The sequence below is a fragment of the Pyrgilauda ruficollis genome, unplaced genomic scaffold (genome assembly GCF_017590135.1).
Source record: "Pyrgilauda ruficollis isolate IOZ18807 unplaced genomic scaffold, ASM1759013v1 scaffold44, whole genome shotgun sequence".
NCBI lineage: Eukaryota > Metazoa > Chordata > Aves > Passeriformes > Passeridae > Pyrgilauda > Pyrgilauda ruficollis.
The window spans coordinates 1245760-1270464 of NW_024525934.1; the positions used below are offsets into that span (position 1 = coordinate 1245760).

General features: G+C 38.9%; 1 protein-coding gene and 1 non-coding gene across 2 annotated transcripts; both read right to left on the reverse strand.

The window, feature by feature from the left end:
- Positions 1–6687: 6687 nt before the first annotated feature.
- On the reverse strand, positions 6688–6760 carry TRNAF-GAA. Its single transcript has one exon. It is a non-coding gene; the product is annotated as a tRNA-Phe (tRNA).
- Positions 6761–10892: 4132 nt separating this feature from the next.
- On the reverse strand, positions 10893–24668 carry TGDS (TDP-glucose 4,6-dehydratase). Its single transcript, XM_041478270.1, has 12 exons — positions 24530–24668; positions 23041–23107; positions 22573–22641; positions 20757–20847; positions 19618–19760; positions 18052–18150; positions 17085–17144; positions 15416–15459; positions 14987–15152; positions 14361–14419; positions 12355–12452; positions 10893–11980 (listed from the first exon to the last, which is right to left on the reverse strand). The coding sequence occupies exons 1-12, from the start codon at positions 24595–24597 to the stop codon at positions 11880–11882; spliced, it is 1065 nt and encodes a 354-aa protein (XP_041334204.1). The 5' UTR covers positions 24598–24668; the 3' UTR covers positions 10893–11879.
- Between the last annotated feature and the right edge of the window lie 37 nt (positions 24669–24705).

Consider the following 24705-nt stretch of genomic DNA (forward strand, 5'->3'; position numbering starts at 1 on the left):
GAAGGCAGAGAAATTAGGGGTGAAGTTAAGCCCAGGAATGGGGGAGATATGAGGGGGAGGTGTTTTCAAGATTTTATTTCTTTCTCATTTCCCCAGTCTGATTTGACCGGTAATAAATTATACTAATTTCCCTGTGTCTGTTGTGCCCATGACAATAATTGCTGAATCTTTGCTCTTATCTCAACCCACAAGCCTTTCTCTATATTCCCTCTCCCCTATCCAGCTGAGGAGGGCAGTGACAGAGTGGCTTTGGAGGGTGTCTGGCATCCAGTGAGGGTAAACCCAACACACCACACATCTCAGCTACTGGATCAGGCTACCACATCTGAAACCGTGTTCAATTTTTAATTACATTATTTAGGATTTACTCTGAAAGCATAGGAAAACAGTATTTCAGCTACCTTGTAGTCTGGATTCATGCAGAGGGTGACCCCCTACAGAAAACTTCTCAGCCAGTCATTAAAGGCTGGCAAAGAAGTATATCCATATGCCAACACATTTTTGGGACAAATACATTCACATATTTTTGTGGCAAGAGAGGAAATAAAAAAAAAGAATACTCAAAGGTACAGGCAAAGAAATCACTGAACACAATTCACACAAGTAATACAGAATTCCTGAGTAGTAAGTAGGCAGCAAGTTCACTTTTTTTTTCTCAATGACACTATTGTTTCTCAGGCTCCTTCTACTGTACTCAAGCACAGATTAGTATCAAGCTAGAAAAGTATTTGGCCTTTGGAATTTTGGAAAGAATTTTGGTCAAAATGAAACATTCTACATATAAACTGGAGTGGAAACCAGAAGAATTATATCAACAGAAGAATAAATAAATTACACAATAATTCATAATTACTCTAGAGATAGCAAGAAAGACCATTTTATAAGGAAACCTGTAGCAGAGGTTTTCAGACACCTGTTCATGTTCTACACTTCCCCAATCTCCTAGCAAATTTATGTCTTTGGGATCTCTCAACAAAAGCTACTGCCCGGTCACCACCTTACCCTTTGTCTCCCTGTGCAGTATTTGGGAGAATGAGGCCAATGTCTGGGAATCTCAGAGCAGCTGCCATTGCACAGAAGCCCTCTTCATATGAACAGTCTCATCATCTCCTGGCTTCTCATGTTTAAGTTATTTATCCAGTCCTTTCCTAATGCATGGAATTATTTTCCTGAAAACCGATTTATATGCTACAACATGTTCACGTGTTAGATGAGAAGAGCAACTCAGAGCAGAACAATATGCATGAGAGGTCTACATTTAGACAGAGGAATTTCCTCCAGATTCTTCATGGATTCCTCACCAGGCCTTGTGGTCCAGCTGAACTTGCCTCCCAGAAGTCTGGAGCTGACGGCAGTGGGAATTCCTCATTACTTAAAGACACACACAGTTCCAAAGCTCTGAATTTGCTGGCACTTTGCTTCTCCTCTCCCCAAGGATACATGCTAGCTGAAGCATGTACTCTGCACAACTTGCATAGGAAGGTCCTACGCTCCTACGCTGCTTTGGTACAGCACATGCCTGTGTCAACTCTGCCAGATCTTTCCACAGCATTAAGTAAACATTATTTGCAGACACATTTTTACACTTTTAAATCTGGTGTTGCCTTACTGTGGTTTTATTCATTTCTCTCTGAGATAATGATTGAGCACTTCCATTTCTTTTGTAAGATCTTTCTTTCATCCTACTACCTCATTCAAGATGTCTGACAAACTTCTTCAGTGACCATGACTGAGTTGGTCATTGGTTTATGAGACTCAGTACTCTATCACTTCCTAAATAAACAAGCACAGTTTTTCCAGTGCCCATACATGGATATAGGCTTAAGCCATTTATCATTTAGATGAAAACAAGGCTGACTGGCAGATTAAATTGCTGCTGTGGTGACCACCTACCAAAGACAGTTTTATCTTCAGAATTATTTCATCAGATTCTAGCCTGGGCTTACTATAAAGACAGTCATAGAATATAAAGTATGATTCACTTAAGGAAGCCAGAATCTGGGAGGTAAGAGAACTAAATCTCTGTTACCCTGATGTTCTCTATGAAGGGAAAGAAGCACCTCCAGGGAACAGCACACCCCATTCTCAGACAGGCATCTTGGCAAGGTCTTCTGTCCTAATTTCTCTACCTTGATCTTAAAAGGAGGTGAGAGTGACTAGTTTGACTTCAGACAGACACTGAAATTCTAAATGTCACTGATACCAAATGAATGTCACTAAATGGTTGTGGTTGGGGAGGGCCTGATCGACATAAGAGTAGATTTAGCCAGTTTACAAAATATGAAGTGAAATAGGTAGGACAGAGTCTCTTGTCCCAACAATTCAGCTATGCAACAAATTGCCCTGTCATAGGGTAAGAAATATGAAGAAGGAAATCCAGATCTCACTGTGTACCACATTAAAAAAAAAAAAAAATCTGAAAGATAGGACAAGTATTTGAAATAATATCTGAAATTATAGAGTCACAGTGTACTTTGGTTTGGAACCTTACATTCAACATTCCAGAGCCTGATCCAGAAGACATTCTTCTCTCACACTTTTTATTCAAAATACTTATGCTACTACTTATCCCAACAGAAAATATAAAATGGAACCAAATATATTCATCCCTCATGTCATGTGGTCTAAATTCCAAGAACGTTGTGGACAAAATAATGAATGCTCCCTTGCTTTAAGCAAGAGGATGTATGTATGTACATTTAAATAAAAAATATAATGTTCCCCCTGGGGTTCACTGAGGGATAAAGATAGCATTATTGACCATAGCAAGACTGAAGGCTAAGCTTTCACTTAAGTGCCCCAGATTTGCCTTGGTAACTGTACCATAAATTCAATAGTTCTACATATAATGGAATAAGAGTCCTATATTACCAGAAAAGCATAAAGTAGGAACTGTGGGATAAACCACAGAGGAAAAAAAAAAAAAAAAGGGGGGGGGGGGAGAGGGGAAAAAAAAATCACAGCCCAAAACTCCCAAGGAATGGGATCAAATGAGGTTCCTGAGCACAACTCAAACAGGATAAAGCTCTCCTAAACTGCTCACTCACGGGGAAACAGGGGAAATAAAAGACTTGAATGTAAACTATTGGATTCCAGAAATGCATCATCAGCTGAAAATTTCTGTTGCCTTTTTAACTGCATTTATTTCCCAGAAAAGTGAAAAAACACCATTCTAGCTCTTCTACATGATCAGAAACCAAATAGATTATAACTAAGATTTGTTATTAAAAACATAAAAAACCTAAATGTGACTCCTGATTCGTGTTTTCTAAACCTCTTGTATCTGTAACACTATGTAAATAAATGATATTTACCAGATGTCTGTAAACAGTGAAGGAGACAAAGTCAGAAATCTTTCAGTCAAGACACAGAAACAAATATTTTCTATTAAACAAACCCAATTTTTAATCCAAAGAGAAGGAAATTCTACTGCTGAGAGGTAGACAAGACAGTAACAAATATCAAGTGCAGAAATTCCTGCAGGGACAAGGAGGAAACTTTTTAAATTATGTAGATGTGCAGCTCAGGGGACATGGAAGAAAAGGAGGAGCATTTTGCACAAGGAACATCTGAACTTGAGCCTACGGACAATACCAGGCACAGCAACTTTGTCCCACCTGTCACCATCATATTTTCTGGAAAAATCCCTTCACCAGGATTTCTTCTCCTGGGAAGCTGAGAAACCTCAGAGAAAAATAAAAACAATAATTATCTGATTTGCTTCTTCTGTGTTTTGCTGCTTTGGAGATTGTTTACCAACTGGTGATTGTTTCATTGGTTTCATGTGAATTGTTTTTGACTTATTGGCCAATTACAGACAAGCTGTGTTGGACTCTAGAAAGACAGTCACGAGTTTTTCATTAGTATCCTTTTAGCCTTCTGTCTGTATCCTTTCTGTATTCTTTAGTATAGTTTAGTATAGTATAGTACACTTTAATATAATAAAATAAAATAAAATTCTTCTAAGAACATGGAGTCAGATTCATCATTCCTTTCTTCGTCTGGGAAACCCGCAAACACAAGGCCACTGTAAGAAATTCCAAAGAGAGGTATTTCACAGTAAAGCTTTAAGCTTCTTCATTATTTGTCATGTTCCATGACTGCAAGTTGTTGCAGCCTGCAGCAGAGCTAGAACGTGAGATATGCCTTTCTCTGATCCCCTCCTTCTGCCCCAGTTTTCATTCACTTAAAACACAAGCCAAGGATGACCATGGAAAAAGGATGTGAACCAAATCCACCAGATTTTGAATCTTTGCCTAAGGCTGAAAGCACATGAAAAGGTTTTTTTCCTCTGAATCCCTGCCAGGTATCAACTTCAGTATTAGGTGGACATTTAAAAAAGCATATGTGAGTATATCTGTAGTAGCAGAGAAGCTTCCCAGCTGCAGAGAAGGAACTTTGTGACTAAATCATAAAGGCCTAGTTTGACAGCCTGTATTTGTGTCCTAGCAGGGGGTTCATCTTGAGGGAAGAAGCTGATAGAAAAATAAATGGAAATGCTTGCTGGCAAGAAGAGGCCTAGAGTGCAGCAAAAAAAGATTTTGTAAAGAAAGTACAGCTGAATGAAAAAATGCCTGAATATTCTGTGAGAAACAATGAAGCAGCAACACTTGAGGTTATTTTCACAGAACCTGCCAAATCACATTAGAAATTTGCACCAGGCCCACAAAATCAAACAGACAGGAGTTTAAAAGTTCCAGAATTGAGGTTATCTCTTAATTTTATCATTGTCTTTCACATAAGACTTCAGGCCTTACTCAGTGTGCAACCTAACTCCCACACCAAACAAAAACCAAGATTTTCTTCTCACTCTCCCCATGGCTACCACCATTAGTATTTCAGTGCTCCACAAAATTTCTGTTTAACATCACAAAAGCTCTGAGATTGGAATTGCCATTACAGGTAATATTATCTTTATCAATAAAATAGACATTTCAGACACTAACATAACACATATTTGTCATAGATCCTTGTGCCTGGGTGCTCCTGCTAAAAATCACTCCCTTTGAGGGGTAAGGGTGACCCATGCCCTTCCTGGCCCTCGAGGAACTCAGAAGCAGAGGGGACCAAACCTCCAGAGCAGCACTGGGAGGTTATAGCCAGAGCACTGCATAAAAGCAGTCCCTTCATTGCAAATGACCTCGGGCAGAGCTGTCTCTCAGGCTGCCAGAGCAGAAGCCAAGCAGAGAGTCAGCGGTCTGACACCCAAGCTTGCACCATGACTCTCTTTTATTCAGCAGTGTGAAAAGGCCAAAAAGTAAACAGCCCTTCTCTGTTTTTGCTTCTTTGATCACATGTCTGCAGGAAATTAATACCTCCCTAACTCTTCCCCAAAGCAGTATAAAAGTCTTTGATGAATAATTTAGCACTTTTGGAAAAAAAAAATAAATAAATAAAAAAGCTACTTAACATTTCCTTCCGTCCCTGAGTACTCAAGTGTCTTAATGTTATTTCAAAACCTTAAAAAACCTTTAGGAAAAATAGTAATATAAGCAGTTATACTACCCCTTATATATCTTATCAGTAAGGATCTAAGTAACACTGCCCTTGCTGTGTAGTAATAAGATATTCATCTGTAGTGAGTGTTCCTTGTATTGGACAAGTAATTCAATATCAATGTTTGTTGTGATGTTGTGATTAGAAAAGGACCAGTGACACCTTCTCATGAAGAGACGAAAGCTGCTGAACAGAGAAGGAAGGGAGATGGCTTTACTGCTGTGTTTTGCACTAGCGACATCAATATTGAAAGTCCTTCTGTATATTGTTCTGGTGTCAGTGTATTAAAAAGGTCACCAAAAATAATTACCCGAAAGCAGGAGAAAATGTCTTAAAGACACAAAGAATTTAATTTCTTTAGCTTACCAAAACAAAGGTGGGTGCCAACTTGACAGTTTTGTGATGACCAAAATGCCAGGTACCAAGCAAGATCTCTGATCTAGCAGAGAAAAGGTTTAACAAAGGGCAGGTCCAGATTAAAGGTATGTATTTGAAAAAATTGCAACAAATTACCAAAGACAACCAATGAACTGTCTACCTCTTCACGTCTTCAAATCAAAACCAGACACCCTCCTTAAAAATATGCTCCAGAAAATCCAAGTTATTTTTCTCAATTTACAAGTAAAGAAAGGAACGGGAAGAAACAGATGAACGGTAAAGACTAATTAATTAATTAATCACCGGCTTTCCTGGCTTTTCCTTTGGCTTTTTGTGAAGTAAAAGAGTTTCAGCCATCTATTAACAGCAGAGGAACAGTGAGGTCCAGGAAGTTTTGAACTGCTCTTCAGATTTTGGCAAGAAGCAACCTCTAATCGTTCTGTCCCAGTCCCCTCGAGCCACTCTTCCCCCTCTGTCCCTTGGCTCCCGGACACCCCGCTCCTCACGCAGTTTCACTTTCCCTTCTCCCGTCTCTGCCGCCGTGAGAGAGCGAAGGGCAGACACGGAGAGGAAATGAAGCTCGCTGCTTTCATTTCTTCCACCCTAAATAAACAGCTTAGACTTGGAGGAGCTGAAAAGGGAACCGGGAGGGCAGGGCACGCTGTGCCAGCAGCGACGCTGTCGGTACGAGCCCGGCAGGGCAACTCCCGGGCGCTGCAGCAGCCCCGGGGCGCTCGGCGCCCGCGGGCCGGCCCGCAGCTGCGTCCGCTCGCCACCTCCCGGGAGGGCGAGGGAAAAAGGGAAAAACGGTTCTGCCGAAACCCGGGATCGAACCAGGGACCTTTAGATCTTCAGTCTAACGCTCTCCCAACTGAGCTATTTCGGCTGCCATGCTGCACCGTGTGTGGTAAGATTGTACTAATCCGTTCTTCCACACGCACTGCCCGGTAGTTCTTCCTCGATGGTCTAAATAAAATAGTTGTTATTAGCCCTTCCATCCTGTGGCAGCGCAGGATGCCACAAACGAGTCAATGACGGTTCCCCGCAAACAAAATTATGCCGTAAGCCAAAGACAAATTAGCAGTAACACAAAATTGTGCATATACAAACATCAATGCACAAGACACGCGTCAGAATGAAGGTGTTTTGACAGTGGTTCCCTGGATTATTGGGGGAGGTAACAGGATCTAGAACATGTGGGACTCGGGAGCATTAAATTGGCAGCATTTTACCTTCAGTTTTCAGGGATTTTATTTTAAAGCCTGACAAAATGTGCACAGAGATGATAATGTCACAAAAATACATGAACAGGAAGGGCACCCGTGCCTTCTTGTGCCCATGGTCTTCCACTGGAGAAGCTCCGTGTCCACATAAATCACAAATCCTGACTAAGCAGTGTAATAAGAAAAAATAGTTTACCTTCACGTTGTTGATTAGGCATTGATTTCAACAGGCAACTGGTAGCACACACCTGTGGCTACAGGGAAAAGGCAGAGGATGCATCAGAGTGCCCACGTTAGTGCCTGTGGTGGGCACTGACATCTCGAGTTTGTGTTGATTTGCACAGCCCATGGTCTAGAAAAGCCACCTGTGAGGGCATCTCCTACTCACACTTTCTGCACGCTGTGAGGGCAGAGAGGCTGCTTTGCAAAATTGTGCACTGCTGCTGCCTCCTGTTAGCAAAAACACCAAGACTCTCTTCCATAGTACTAGAGGAATTCAACAAACCCCTCCTTTTTCAAGTGGGGAAGAAGCAGCCTCAGCCCAAGCCAGCCATGTGAATATTTGGTAACATAAATCACCCTGTTTCCTTTTATTTTCAGAGTGTATTTTTCATCACATCCCACATTTGTGGGTTCTTTCAGGAGCTGATACGTTTTCAGGAATCAAATACTTGTTTTCAGATGTACAAACGCTGAGGACTGAGCCAGCAGTTTAGTGACTGAAACCAAAAATTCTTCACAAAAAAAACTTCAGGTAGGGAGAGGTTAAAAAAATCCACCCACACTTGTGCTTAAGAGGTGTGTGAACAACATACTGATACAAAATCTCATCTTCTCATGATTTTCCATTGCCACTGGCAATGATTGTTTTGCTGAGAAATGATGAATATAATCCCTTAACAAGAATGTCTCCTACTGATGCAGCTAACACAATCTGTGATCTTTGGTGCACATAAACTCCAAATGTGTCATGGCATGCACAGAAGTCAAAACACTATTGACTTAAGAGTTTTCATACATTACCACAACAATCAGAAGTACGATGAAGCAATGGGTTATTCCAATTCTTATTTTTAGAAATCTCTGTTTTGCCAGGTGAAATGGAAATTACAATGGGAATAAAAACAAAAACTAAAGATAATGCAAAACAAAATTAAATAGAAGGACAATACAGTCTCAGACTAATAAAAAAGTCAGCTTTCCCCCTAACAGAATTTGGCAAGTGGGTTTATATTAAAAGTTCTTCCTTCTGTAGAAAGACATTTGCATTTCATGCCTGTCTAATGAGCATAAGAACACAGTTTCAGAAAAATTTAGCATTCTGAGTCAAAAAAACCACAAACCAACAAAAAACCCCCACATTTTTCATCCACAGCCTTTCTCCTACATCATAGTAAGTACAGGGTGGACAAACCAAAGGTACTTTCTAGTCCATCATCTTATAACAGTGTAAACCAGCCTAAACCACAGCTGACACCCCTAAATGCAAGCAGCACACAAATTTGAGCAAGTGCTGAGGTCAGACCAGAGAAAGCCCTGGAGAAAGCAAGAGCTCTCTTTGTTGCACCAAGTGGAGCTGATACACACAGCCCACCAACGCCCCACAGGCATGGCAGGGTAAGCTGTGGCTGCCCCATCCCTGGCAGTGCTCAGGGCCAGGTTGCATGGGGCTCTGTGTCCCTGCACATGGCAGGGGGCTTGAACTAGGGGATCTTGAAGGTCCTTTCCCAGCTGAACAACCGATTCTGAGTGCAGGCAGCCCTGCCTCAGCTGCCCACTCCGGTGTCTTCCAAATCCTTTCACTTGCTGCTGGCAAGGGATGCACTGAATAGCAGCTGTGGTACACCAAGACAGTGAGGTAGGAATGCTGGTTTTCCCCAATGCACCAGGGATTTCAGGAGCTGCTTCCCAAAGATCTGATCCAATTCAGAACAGTAATCCCAAAAAGAGAAGCAAACCACCCAAGTTCCTGATAGAACCTGAATCAAAACCTTTGCCAAAGTCCAGCCCTTCTACCTTAGAGAGCTTTAGCAGTTAAGTGACATACACATTTACTCCATTTATTTTCTTACTGGTGTGGCCTCACTTTGCTCTCTGACACAAACCTTGAAAGAGTAAACTGAAAGGTTACAGTGTTCACAGTATTTTACATCACTACCTCTGCCTCCTCCAGAAATGCTTCCCAGTAAAATCAGTGAGGAAAAAAACCTGAAAGTATCACACTTCTCCACACTGACTGTTCACTGGTTGATCCTTTGTCCTTTTTTTCCTATAGAAGCCAGAAGTTAATGGCAAAATAAGCTGTTTTCTATAATAGAAAATACTTTTCCCTGTGAAAGAAATGCTCCTACCAGATCACTCACCTGCTAAGAAAATCTGACCTACAGCAAAGTGGCTCAAAGCAAAAGCCTCATACATTTCTTAAATATACATACATTTCAATATTTCTAAATGTGCATTTATTTATATATAAGTAGTAACACAAAAATCTCAAACACTTGGATGAATTAAATCTTCAAAAATATTTAAATAAACTAGAACAGCTCTCACTAAAAAATTAATAGATCCTATTGAAAATCCACCCCAGGTAATATTACCTCTTTGGAGAGTCATATAAATATCAATGCCTGCATCTTCAGCATCTATACATTAAGAACAACTTTCAAAAGTTCTGTTCAATAAACCAATCACACCCTACTGCTTTCTTCTGTGTATTTCTGATGAGACTGTTTGTAGTGTTCCAAAGACACTGTACCTATTTTCAAAGGCTTAAAATATTTATAAATTAAGGTTTATGCATGTTTAAAATGGTAAGATTTTAGTTATCTGTAATCTCTACTCTTAAAAACACAACACAGCCAGTATTCCAGTGTAAGGATAGGTGACACATATTTTCGTGCAACCCACTCAAAGTAGCTGTCACAGCAATCACAAATACAGCTAAGACAGATCTTTCCAGCACTTTAGCTATTTCCGGTACTGACTTTTACAAAATACAGGACAGCAAGACAGATATTGTAAGGAAGTATGCACATTATAAGGAAGTAATATATCAGGAAAAGTACAAAAATTAAGGAAATCTTTGAATATAGTCAGCAACGTGCGCTTGACAATGACATTTCAGTGATTCATCCATAGAAACACATCTGGTAAGCCAAGTATGCAACAGATCATTACATACAAAATCCTTTAACTTCTATCTGTCCCAAATGGAGACTTTTACTTCCAAATCAAGCATCAGGAACTGCCACACAATTCTAGTATTATTATCCCACTGTGTCACAGAAAACCCACCTTCAATAACAGGCTCCTAGATTTTAAAACCCATACTTGGCACTGCAGTAAGCCTAGAAACTTCCTGGTTAGCCTTCTTTTAGGCTAACCTACTCTTGCCAACCACAAGTGGCACTTTACCAACAGCACCATGCACCACAGGGTGTGATGAAGTTGGGAACACTTGTGTTTCAAAAGCTATCTCCCAGTTTCTGAGACCCTTTAGGAGTCACAGCTTCTTCTGAGTACACCACAACATCCCAGTCCTGTGCTGCTTGCAGCTCTGCCCAGGCCCACAGAGGTTCAGGGACTGGGCCAACTACAGAAGCTGAAGTGATAAAACCAAGAACAGTGGTTCTTCTTATGTTTGCCAGATCACCTCAAAGACAAAAAAGTGAAGGTAATTTTTTCAGGGTAGAGGAACAGCAAAGAAATATTTTTTTTAAAAAACCCACCATCTACTTTTTCAGCATGTTCTTCTTAATTAAGAGAAACCAGTTACACCATAATATTTATTATTAAATCAACTTTGAACAAGATTCATTGACATATTTCTAGAATTACAGAGTTTTTTTCCAAATTTTATATTAAAACTCAAATACTGTTTTATCTTTAAAATGTTTATTACAGAAAAAATGCTGATACACTGCATTAATTAAGGTCTGCCAACCCACAATTCACAGAAAAAGAAGAGTTTTAAAAAATTTTCTCCATAAGTAGCCTTCATATCACAGGAAATAAGATCATTGGAATGTTAACTGTGTTCCAGTATTTCAAGTTTGTTACAATTACAGCTAAGAAAAAGGAGTTAACATGTAATAGACAGTAATACAGTAAAAGGAGTACAAAGTTTAAGGAAATGCTTCTGGAAATCTCATCGAGAACCATTCCCCCCCCTTGTTCCCCTTAAAAGGGGCATTTAAAGTTATAGAGTAGGTAACTTTGATTAGTCAACTACAAAAGCTAAAAGTGCACCAGCAGAGAAATGGATGGAACCATAGAGGTGCTCTGTCCAGCTTTTGTCAATCAATTTATAGTCTCCAAAAAACATATAATTTCTCCCCTTGATTAAAAATAAAACCCAACTCGTTGAAGTGACAAAATATAAATTACACTGTAGAAACAAACTAATACAGATGAATAATTCCAGAACAAGAACAAATTTAACTCCAAGTCTCAAAAGCTGCAATCACAGTTAAATATTCTTAATAAGGCAGATTTTATTTCAGTACACTAATTTATAACATTATAAATATTCTTCACTCCATACAGTTTTTTTTTTTTAAATCAATACCTAGTAAGACTAGAGTATTGCACCGAAAGCTGAAACTAAGAGGTTCAACTTATAAAGTGCTGAAACCATCCCAAAGATGCGCCATACTATGGTTCTTTACTCATCATGGTTCGTGTATCTTGAATACATTAAGAGTCCAGCGTGGCCATTTGATTGCAGGCTTTGAAGAAAAGACCATATGAGGTAGAAAAAACTCCTTCAGGTTCTGTGCCACGCTATGGGCCACTGAGCTGGGCAAATGGGTCTGTCACAGGAAAGGGCTCCAAAGCTTTCTCCGAGTTTTTCCAGTTGTGGAAATTTTCTCTGTACCATTCAACTAATATGGGAAGAATGTTGATGAGTCAAGCTGACCAGAGAGAACAGGGAAATCCAAATATTCCACAGATATACAACTAACAACATGCTAATTGTTCATTATGGAAGATTTCAGCCCATCATATTACAAAAAAATCTGGTTTAAACTTTTTAAGTTCTTCATGCAAGACTTATTCTAGCACTAAAAAGTGATTACCTTTTTTATTTTATGTCACGTAAATTCACTATTTTAGAAAGCAGCCAATTTTATGTAAAATTCAAACGTTACATTCAATCTCTTCAGCTCCTCATTAACTAAGCTACGTACCCATTTCCCCCTTTTCCCTCTCCCTCCTCCCATCACTCCTAAATCAGTGTAAAAGTCATCAGTCTTACTTGTTTTCGTTATTCCTTCTTCCCAAGGCACTTTGGGTCTCCAGCCTAAGTTGTGCATTTTTTCTGAACTCATTGGATATCTGAGGTCATTTGTAGGCCTGATGAAGTATAAAATGCACACGGAAAACAATCTGATTATACTGCTTCCTTAATTAGCCATGCAGTACCTCACTGCATGCAGTGTCTTCCAAGGAATATTAGATATGCTTCAATTTTGAAAATTCCCATCAACATAAACAGGTTTCATTGCCTTCAAAAAATACGTGGCAGCTGAGTGCAGCTACAATAACACAATTCAGTTTGTACAGTCAACTATTCGAAATTGACTAGAATAAATATTAATTAGTATTTTACTGGCACAAAATGAACACAAAAATCACTGCCAACGCATTTGTGCAAATCAGTGCATTTGCAACACAGAGACAGCATTTTCTAATATTAGCATTTACATTTTTTATCCTGAAAACCCAAACATTTACACATACTTCAGATTTAAAACACACAGGCTTCCAAAGGGGCATCATTACACTGGCTCATTAGCTACATGAACTTTGTAATACTGAATATGTAGAATCCCAAGCTGCAAGATTCACCACAGAAAGATATATCTGATATTTAAGCATGGCAGAAATTTTCACTTCCACAGTCTGGCAGATAGGTAGCCCAGTCTAGCATCCTGCACTACTGGCACTGGCATACTGAATAGTCAAGGTGCATGTGCAGGCACAAACCGAGCACTTATCGCTGGTACTGTAACACACTAATGTGAAGCAGAAGCAGAACTAACTTTTCCATAGCAAGTAACCCCCACGACCTTAAAGTCACTCATTATAGAATTATATAGTCATAAATTAGGTATATTAACAATCTTTTATACGACCTCCACACGTATTCCAATGTGGTTAGTTTTCCCAAGCCCATTTATGTTTAAACATTAGCAGACAGGGCCCAATACACACAAAGAAACATCAAACTGAATTACACTGAGAACTTCTAAACACTCACATCATGTGAGCCAAAGGCAATTCGTTCAAAGTCCTGTAATACACTGAGATAGGATTCTGAAGAACATTTCCTTTTAAAAACAAAAGTTAGCACATTTTTAAAGACACTTCAGTTGCCATGATAACAATCTAAATGTGATCAGAAAGTGTGAATTCTAAAGGCCATAATACTTAACTGCTATCAGTAGACACATCATTTCTAATCACTCTGGAGAGAGTGATATCTAAAGTAAGCAGAGATTCATTGTTGCTGCAGAAAAGAAATGGATATAAAAGAGCAGAGCCAAACCAAGCCTGAAATTAAGGATGGAAACACACAGCAAAAGCATATCTATAAAAGCTACCCATTTTTCCACTGCCCTAACTTTGGTACCTTAGAGCTTTACATCTACTTTTGAGATAGCAGCTTCAGCTTAAGATAGAAATCTAAAGTTAACTACACTCCACAGGCACATATTTCTGCCTGTGGAGACTGGGTCTTACTACAAAGTACATCTAAGTCTGAATTAGTCACATTAATGCCAAAATACTAAAGCTAGGCAAGAGACGATGGGATTCATCTCACTCAGTGATGCTGAATAAAAAATACACTGAATAAACTGTCCAAGCTACCATGAAGGAAAGATTTAGTTGCTCTGCAAAACTTTTCTTCTTCCCAGAGCAGACTTCAGTAATGACAAGTATGAAGAATGTTTGAAGACAGAGATTAGCATTACATGCTCCCCTTCAAGACATTCATTCTGACCTACAGATCCAAATAATAAATGAAAGTCCTGTTTTCTATACAGAACCCTGATCATAGATATCAAATCCACTAGCAAAAAAAAAAAAAAAAGAAAAAAAAAATTAAGGAAGCAAAACAGCTCTTACTCCCTCAAAAGTGTTCCCTCCTTTAGTGCAGAAACACTTCCACAAAAAACTATTTGGTTAAGAGTCTCAGAAAAACTGCAGGACAAAACTATCCTGCATGGGCACATCCTGCATGTCCTCCACATTGCTCACCTGTCTTTGACATAATCCATCCAGTGCTCCATTTCAGACTCTGAACTGGTCTTCTTTATCTGTCAAGCAGAAAAACAAGTATCACTCCCATACATCTTGGGCTATCTAAACATATATTTAAAAAACATTTTTTTCCTTAACAAACTTAAATCTTATTAAAAAACCTCCACCAAATAAAAAAATATAAACCACAAACAGAAATGGTCTTTTGTATACTGAGTCTTCAAACTACTGAAGTTATCAAAATTATCTAGAACATCTCCAACCTTCTCCTTCACCCAGAGCACCCCCAGAACATCCATGATCAAACTGTTAGATTTTAATAGTGCCACATTCTCAGACCAAAACTAAAGCAGCCAGCATGGAAAATAAATGGTAATTAATCTTGATGCCAGTCAAGATATGTCCCAGTCAGGATAACTGATGCAGCAGCCCAGCACAGGATAGCCCATACTGCAAACTTACACAGTCCAGCTGTCACAGAAAGGGCAGCACATCATTCTGCTGCAAGGATCTTCCAACACCCACCACAAATCTAAGCTCTTTCAGAGCTACAGAAGGTCTGTGTAATTATTTGTATGTGCAATGAAAACCAGTGAAGAAAAGCATCAGAACTCTTTACTCACTAAATGGATTAGCTCCTTAGCAAGCTGGGCAATGGACATCTCAAAGTTAGTTCCAATGTTATAAATTTCACCTGGTTTCCCCTCCTTCAGGACAGTAAGGAATGCTTCTACCACATCAGTTGCATATAGGAAATTCCTTCTCTGAAGTCCAGAACCATGAATACAGCTTAAAACAAAAAAAAGACAAAAAAAGATTTACACATTCAATAGACACAAGTTACTGGGCTGTGTTTTTAGCAGTTTTGCTGTTAGATGGATGCCTGAAGGTACCTTAAGTAGCTGACATGCAAACAATCCTTGACTTTAAGGAAATCCTGCTATTAAAATAAGAACTTTGTTATGTAATTATCATTTTACAAACTAGCACATATTTATAACTGCAGTTACAGTTTTATAGCACAAATACTACCAAAAATGTGAGTTACCTACCATTTTCTGTTCTGTTGCAACAAAGATATAAACTTTGGAATAACCTAAGGAATTGAAAAACAACAAAAAAATTACTCCACTATTTTAAAAGCTGTTATTCTACAAAGAATAAGGAACTTCAACAGTTATGAAACATTAAGTATTTTAATAAGATCCTTTAAATACTTCTAAGTTTTATTAAATATAATGAAAGAATGTATCAAGCCTAGAAAATGCAATGATTTTGGTTTGTAAGAGTACACACCTCTACTGTAGTGTAAGCCTTATCTTTCTGGCTGTTACAAATGTAATAACAGTTTTTGAAAAATAAAAAAAATTCCACTACTTTTGCACATGGCAGTGCATCACAATCTAACTAGAAAAAATATTACCAGCAGTTCAGAACAAGGTTTAACATCCAGCAAACTGCAGTAATTCTAGAAACAAAGAGTTGTTAAAGTAGTTAAATTTGGAAGAGAATCAACAGAGAATTTTAAGATAATGCGGATAAACACAGATCAAGCGACAGTGTGCTTGCTGCACAAAGATTTACGTTATGTTCATCTAAATGCTTAGATCCATTCATAATGCCCCAGATACTTCAGAACAGTTACCCCCACTATTAAAGTCCTTAAACTGAAGCCATTATAAAACTATTCAAATTACTTAAATTTAACTTCCTGCTCTAAAGACAGGAGCAGAATACTAGATAAAACTGAAGGTTCACATAGCCTAGTGCTGTGTCATTAGCAGTAACTAAAATTTGGTAGGTTAAGAAGAATATATGTAAGTCAAAAGCTAGCAAATACATCCCCTAATATACCCCCAACAATCAAGCAACCTGTAGCAAGACACAGATCAATGAAAAATTTACTCTAAAAGCCATTGCTTATCCACCTGCAATAATGCAAGTTAAAATAAATTTATTTGGGAAAAAAACCCACAAAAGGTGAAAAGCAATTTAAATTAAAAAACAACTCCATAGAAATGTAAAAATATAGCTACACTTTCCAGCAGTTCCAAACTCCAGAGAGTACATGGGATGATTACTTTCATTTCAACAGTGTATTTCCATTCACTAACCAGGTATTGACTTAATTGATTCAGGTATTGACTTAAAAAGGCAACTCCTTCTCACAAACAACTGTTGTAAATAGTTACCCTGCAAGGTTTGTATGAACAAATGCAAAAACAAGTCACTTTACACTGCTTCTCACCTTATATATGAATGTTATAGCTTCATCTTACTTATTTTCTGTGCAGGTTGGAACATCCCTTTCTGTACCAGACATTGTATTCTCAGTTCAGTTTTTGAAATGTTTCCCTTAGTTATTAAACACTCATGATTATGAAACATGATGTGAGTTAATGTAATTTGTAGGGGAACTCTGTCAAAATACCCTTTGAAAAACAGAAAAAACTACAAAACAAAGTTGCTGTCATAAAATTTATTTAAACTACAAGTTTAAACTTCAAAATTGAAGTTTTATCAACAAACAAAAAATATGTGTTCAGGGTAAGACACATTAGTGTAAGCTCAAAATATATAATCACATTAATTGCAAGAGTGCTTTTTTCAAAGCACTCTTTCACACACTTTTTCATCCCATGCACATGAGAAAAAAGTAACGTCACTGCAACCCTGAATTCTGGTACACTGAAGCTCAGAGTAAAGCACAGTTTAACTTACTTTTTCTGGATACTGATGTGGTCCATAAACATTACTGCTCCGTGTGATGACAACTGGGAACTGGAGAGCATTAAACACACATGTGATTACATAAGAAAGCATATACCAGTAAAAATCTGTAACCTCCTGCTGATCAATAAGCAAACCAACACATGCACAGTGATTACTCAAAAATCTGTAAGCCCTTACAAACATTACTGAATTAAACTCTCTGTATTGCTGTTGAACAGGCAAGAGCCTCCAGCCTTCTCAGCCTGTTAGGAGCACCACAAGTGACAAATGTTTGAAATCTCTCTTATCCTGGAATCACCACAGGATATTGCACGTGTGTATCTGGTTGACTGAAGACTGGCTTACTCCTACTTATTCCAATATGTTTCACAGGTCTTTAACATCCTGCTCTTGTCCACTTTATAGCAAAAGCATCATATATCAAGAACAGAAGTCTAAAGTACCCAAATTACTAAATGTGTTTGCTTAAACAAATCTAACTAGCAGGTCTTTTTCCTTTTTTGGTTTTTTTTGTTTTTTTTTTTTTTTTTTTTTTTTTTTTTTTTTTTTTTTTTTTTTTTTTTTTTTTTTTTTTTTGCTTTAACTATAAGCCTAGTCTTGATACAATTAGAATTATGCACGTTCTACTTCTGTGTAATACTTTTGCACTTCCTGCAAGCTAAGCCCTGGTTTTTAAATTCCTAATGTTCTCTTTCACCATTTTATCAAAGAACATTTTTAGATATTACAGTTCAGATTTAAAAAATAAAAACATCTGATCAGTCCCCACTGTCTTGCAGTGTATCTTCACAACTTACTGGTGGAGATTCTCTAACACATCCAGACTACAAAACTAACAATAAGGAAAGAGGTGGCACTGTGTGGACTAGTACTGATTTTTCTTTTATACTCTTACATACATAATACAGACACTTAATTACAGGCTTCAGAGTTTTTGAAGCTTCCATGGACTTACTTGGTACCTTTCCCAGTAAGACTGAACAAAACACTCTGCAGCTGCTTTAGAGGAGGCATAGGGATTTGTCGGACGTTTTGGTGAGGATTCATCAAATTCCTAAAATGAAAAGAAAATTTGCATTGCTCAATTTCTTTTGCCCAGATAAGCCTTAAAGTTAAAAAATAAATAAAAATCCCTAAATATCCAAGCACATCAGTCCAACAAAGTCCCCTTAACAACAGAAGGCCATAACAAAAGACAGCCTATTTACTGAACATAGGAGGCAGACAAATTACCAGCAGTAATATTTTTATGCCTGTAACAGAGTTACTTCACAGCAGCAGGTCCTCAGATTTTTATCTTATTAAATAATCACTATTGCTACAGAGAGGTTTAATATTTTTCAGGTTCATACTGCCTCAGAGAGCAATTGGGCCACCACTAGCAAATTCACCTTTCAGTCCTAAATAAAAGGGGTCTTTTCATAAATTTTTATGCAACTTTATTTCTGTAAAAAATGTAGAATTGCAACCCAAAAGCTTCCAAAGCAAGACTTCAACAATTCTGACCAGTTCCAAAACAGGTATCCTCCAGACTATCCTGACACTTTAATTTACTTCTCACTTGAAGAGAGAAAAAAACAAACCAAGAGAAGGAGGGATATTACCCAAGGTGTGATCGGTAACAATCACCTTAACGTGATGAAAACACTTGCTGGTCTTGTCGGACCATTGCCTCTGAAATTAAATGGCCTTCCTCCCCTCAAAAAAAACTCTACAAGAACTTCTAGTGTGATTCACAAAGACAAGAATAAACAGATTAAAGTTCTCTTTTCAAGGCCCAGAGACAGAAAAATTTCACTTCAAGGTATCAGCCAAGCCACAGGTCTACACACAAGAAAACATCACCCTTGGGTATCATAAAAGCCTACAGATGGAAGTTGTGTTGAAGGAACTGATAAAGACACTGTGATAATAAGAAAGTGCATAGAACTCTTCTGAAGTACATTAATATTTCCAGGGACTATGGCAAAAGGCTCCTTGACTTTGTTTATGCCTTTAAAAATATGAACATGCGTATTTGCCTTTCTACTGAGCTAAATTACATTTCCTGAATTAAGGTCAGGTGTAAAGTCTCAAAAATCAAAGATGTGCACATAACAAGAAACATCAGAATATTTATTACAGTAATACAGGAATTGTTTTCTATTTGAACTGTCACTACCTACAGTTCTGTTAATATTTTAGCTAGAATATAAAGCAGTTCCCCTCTTAGGCTGTGCACATTACTGAAGTCTCAGGAATGCTCCAGGACAAAACCTGTACAATACACTCCTTTGATACCTTCTCTGAGTAGTGACATCATTAATGACCCAAATCTCACTGCTTTAGACAATAAACATTCAATATAAAACAAGCTATGAAAAAAAAAAAAAAAGACAATTTTGATACTCAGCTTTCTAGAAGCTACCAGTGCTTATTTAAAGTCAAACATTTACAGAGGCCAAGGAAAGTTAGACTCGACTTTGTTTTCGCTATTAAAAGCAGATAAACTAGAAAAATCCTCATGCATTTTCAGACTCACCTCATCAGTGCTACCTCCATATACTTCATCTGTACTAACATAGACAAACTTCTCCACATTGGCTTCATGTGCAGCAGCAACCAGCACATTGGTGCCATAAACATTCACATAGGTGAATTCCAGGGCGTGCCAAAATGAAAGATCTACATCAAAAAATGCAGACAATTCTGATTAAATTTAGGCAAGACAGGGCTATAGGTTCCACTTGAAGGCTGCAGTACAGACCTGTCAGACAGCAAGGTCCTTGTTAAATGAAGGCACCTTCTACACTTACACGAAGACAAAAATCCTTGTTCTCAACAAGGGGCTGGAATCATGAGCAAAAGCTTGTTGGTTATGAATTTTTCTAATCTAAAATAGCATTTGCTAAGTACCTCAACCTACAACAAGTAAGAAAAGTGTCATTCAAAGACAGCTGCAAGATGCAGTAATATGGACGCATGACTAATAACTCATCAGCAGCTGTTTTCATTCTTACAACTGTTCCCCTGACCTAATGACTTTGTGCCTATCAAATCTGACAATTCCAATAAGTATTTTCCTGGAGAATTCTTTGAGGATTTCTTCTCATGATGGATGGAGTATGGTGGGGATTTTTCTTACTAAAAGTGATACTGAAAAGCAGCCATCTGAAATAGGCACTTTATAATTCATTCTCTCTTTTAAGCATGAAGACAAGATTCCAGTGGGACCTATGGCTAATCCTTCAGCTTTCACACTGTTTTTACATGTGACATTGGAGCCAATTAAGTAAAAACTTCAGACTATGTACAAAGACCCTCTCCACTGTAAAAACTTCAGACTATGTAAAAAGCCCCTCTCCACTGTCTTTATGACTCCCTCAGTACACTGTCAGCTGCATGTCAGTCTAGATAGAATTTAAAAATGTAATGCAGACAAAAAGGTACATTACCATATATGTGCAATGAAAACAAGACAACAGTCAGATTAAGAACTTTTTAAATCAAGGCTGTGAACCCCTCTGAGTTAAAAAGGCCACCAGACAATCAGTCATGTGATTTGTAGAGACAAATTGGATCTTTGGTTTATATGAAGGGAAAAGACAAAAGGTATACTGGCATATATTTCAAGCAGGTGTAGCCATGAAAAACAATACCAAAACATGCAGCAATGCTCACCTACGTGTGTTTGGGCTGCAAAATGAAGGACTATATCTATTTTCTCAGTTTCAAAGAGCTGCTTTATAAAATCAGGTTCACAAATGTCTCCCTAAACAAGAAAGGGAAAAAAAAAAAAAAAAAAAAAAAAAAAAATTTTAAAAAAAAAAAAAAACCCAAAGGAAAAAAAAAAAAAAAAAGGCAAATTATTTTTGATAGAAAATAGCTTCCCTTTACACCAAGTGTCACATAAGAAACCATTACAAAGGGAACACAGGATACAAAGAGCACCATCAACTGAGTTCTGGGCCACTTATTAATGCCATGTCTAAAATAAGACCATACATAAAATTTCACCCATTTTTTTAAAAATCCTAAATGAAACTTATTTCAGAATTTATATTACTATTAACATTAGAAATAGCAATGTGTCCAAAAATACACACAACAAAAGTACAGCGTGGAGCTCCAACATTGAGGCTGAAATGCCAAGTTCCCAGAGCAAGTAAGAGTTCCCAGTCTGGCAAGCTGGTAGGGACATCTAGTGGCACTGCAAAAGGAGAAGCACATTCCCACTAAGGGGGATTAGATTACGTCTTCCGAGGGCTTTGCTCCTTATTGTTTATTCCGGTGATTTATTTTTTAACTGACATATTTTTATAAAAGAGACATTATTTTGAACTAAATGGCTAGCTACTGATTTTTTTTTTAACTGAAATTCAAGCTTAGTACATCTATGCTGAACAGCAACAGAAATTGTGATTGAAATGTATCTTTCATACAGCCCCTGAGTAAAATTTTCTAAATTTACTGTTCTACTTTCCAAAACAGACTTCCTTTCTACAGTACCACTAGAGAATATATCCTTCCTACTGTCTCCTATGGTCAGGACCAATGTTACAGTTCTAATTATAAGGGTTGCACATTAGAAATTATCTTTTCCAGCACATTTTTTCCTGTCAGTGTACACTGCTTGGTTGCATACCAGCTGGATGTTAAGCTGTGATCAACTGTCCCTAAAAACCAAAACCAGAAACAAACCCAAACTGAAAAAAAAAAAAAAAACCCACAGTGAAAAATTGGAATTATTTATACTGATGTAAGTTTTATGACAAGAGAGACAAGAGATTCCTACCCTTGCTCAAAATCAGAATAGCCACATCAGTCGTAGTTACTGTTCCTCTGCTTCACATAGGGATCTGCCTGTTTAAAGGATATCTTGCAGAACTCCAAGTTCTCCCCAGCAATTAAATGTTAATATCTCCTCAGGTAACAAGGCTTTTATAGGGCATTAGTACATTTCATATTGCACACTGGAAATAATCAAAGACCTTAGGAAAATAACCAAAAAGCCACTTTGGTCAGGCTGCAACTGCACGCACGTGCACGTTTACATACAGACTGTCCCTTTCCTCTCATGCAACTTTTATCCCAAAAGTTCAGACGTAATCCCTTACTGAAATAAAGAGGTGGTTCACAAAAACATAAACAGCCATGGGGGTCACCAACAGGCTAAGGCAAATCCAGCTTCCAGCCTCACCTGAATCTAAGAAAAAAGGCAAGTTTACATCTACTGCCTCTGAGAAAGGGGCTGTTTCAGCAAACTGAGCTATATGCATTTCTCAGATGTCCTGCAAACTTGGGCAGACCCCAAGACAGAGAGGTGAGCATCAGCACTGCCTTTTGTAGACAGGAGGAACCTCAGCATGCAAGCCCAGCAAGTCCAAATATTGATCTAAACAATAAATCAAAATCCATCCACTGTCTGAAGACAAAACTGTGTATTTACAAAAAATCTGTAAAAAGTCACATTTTGTGGAATAAAAGGCTCTATCACCTGGATAAACTTGTAGTTTTCATTCCCAGAGACAGTTTCAAGATTCTTCAAGCTTGCACAGTAGTCGAGCTAAAGAGAAATACCACACAACATCAGTAAGTGGGCTTCATGGAAGCAAAAAGGCTAACTCAAACCCAACCTAACCACTGGAAAGTCTGAGAATACAGTAAAAACTTATTTTTAAAAAAATCTATTTCACAAGCAGATGTGAAGCTTTAAAAGCACAAATCTCCAAAAGATACCCTAACTGCAAAAATTCTTAAACAGATGTTTAGAGCTTGAAAAGTTTTGTTCTTTTTCTGAACACCAGCTGACATTTTTTTTTTTTTTTTTTTGCACAGGAACAAATGGAAAAACAAACAAAAATTAGTAACTAACAATAAGCCATATAAAATTCAACATATTACAGATTGCATTATAAATCACTTAAAACAGTTGTCCATATCAAGAAAGAAAATAAGGTATTACCTTATCCAGATTTATAATCAGATAGTTTGGATACTTTTTCACAAGAGAGACGACTACATGTGAAGCACTGCAGGATAGAAGAAAAATATATTTTACAATTATATACTGGACTTTAAGGTAACAAAGAGATGACAAATTCCAAATAAATTCAGCAATATCCAATGTTTTGGAGGAAGAAAGGGATATATTCAAGACAGATAAAAGACAAATTCAAAGATATTTTAACACATCAACATTAATATATATTCTATACATTATCCCAATATTTTCTATGCGTAAGTGCATATGGCTAAGAAACTAAAAATCAGAACAAAAGTACATCCTATAATGAGAGAAATCAGCACTTCCCACAATCACATTTTAAAAAAAAACTGTTATAGGCTATATTGAATTGCCATTGTAAAATACTTTTTGCACTCTAAAGCTTACATATTAGATATCAGGGAGAACCAAACAGTCAACACTCCTAACCCACGACAGTGACTGCCATCACTCACGACATTACTACTAGGTGTAAGAAATGACAACCAGACAACCAGGTGGCACTGCCCCTTTGGCACGATCTTGTGTACACGAAGCTTATTCTGAGAGCTCAGGTTAGTTCAGGGTTATTCACACACAGAAATTTAACCCTCTCACAGCTTCTGCACACTGAGGGGGTCAAGCTTAAGACGGGCCAGACCCTGCTCTGACTCAAACTGAGCCCACAGCACTGGGGGTTGATACGGGAAATTGCAGCTGGCTACAAGCCCTGTCACCTTCAACCCAAAGAATCCATTAGGCTGGAAAAAGACCTGAGATCATCGAGTCCAAACGACCAAACACAAGGGTTAACCCCTTGTTAACCAGACCATGGCACTAAGCGCCATGTCCAGTCGTTTCCTGAACACCTGCAGGGACAGTAACTCCTGACCTCCCTGAGCAGCACATTCCAGTATCTAATCATCTTTTCTAGGAATAATTTCTTTCTAGCGTCCACCCTAAACCTCCGCAGCTTAGACTGTGTCCCCTCGTCCTGTCATTTGCTGCCTGGGAAATGAGGGTGAACCCCACCTGGCTTTCAGGGAGCTGAAGAGAGCGACAAGGTTGTTTTGCCTGAGGCTCCAGGCAAAACAATCCCAGCTCCCTCAGCCGCTCCTCATCAGGTTTGTGCTCCAGGCCCTTCCCAGCTCCGCTGCCCTGCTCTGGGCAGTCCCGTCCCGGCTGAGGCCGAGCACCGACTGCCAGCGCCGGGCGGTCTCTCCTTCACCTCCTCGCCGGCCGCAGGCGAAGGACGGCGGGGCAGGCTCCCAGCTCGCTCCCCAGCACTCACCACCTCAGAACCCAGACAAGGGCCAGTCACCAGCGCGGCCCGAGCCAGCGGCGCCGAGGAACCGGCCCGGGATGGACAAAAGGGCGGCGGCACCGCGGGACCCCCGCCCGCCACGTCTCACCCGCGCCCCTGGGCAGGAGGCCGGCGGCCCGCCGCGGCCCCGCGGGGCTCACTCACATGAAGCCGGCGCCGCCCGTCACCAGGACCCGCTTCTCGAACCGCGGCGGCGGCGCCCGCCCCGACATCGTCCGCGCTTTACGGCACCGGCCCCCTCACTCCCTTTCCCCCACGGCTGCGCGTGAGCGGCACGGGCCCGTGGGTTTCACGGGCAGAGTCGCAGCGCCTGCAAGAGG

What these genes read in the sequence shown, in the direction of transcription:
- TGDS (XM_041478270.1), bottom strand. Translation starts at nt 24,597, where the DNA reads ATGTCGGGGCGGGCGCCGCCGCCGCGGTTCGAGAAGCGGGTCCTGGTG. An exon ending in AAAACTACAAGTTTATCCAG is followed by an intron (nt 20,848 to 22,572) that starts GTGATAGAGCCT and finishes TTTCTTGTTTAG; the next exon opens with GGAGACATTTGTGAACCTGA. An exon ending in CTTACTGGGAAAGGTACCAA is followed by an intron (nt 17,145 to 18,051) that starts GTAAGTCCATGG and finishes AATGCTCTCCAG; the next exon opens with TTCCCAGTTGTCATCACACG.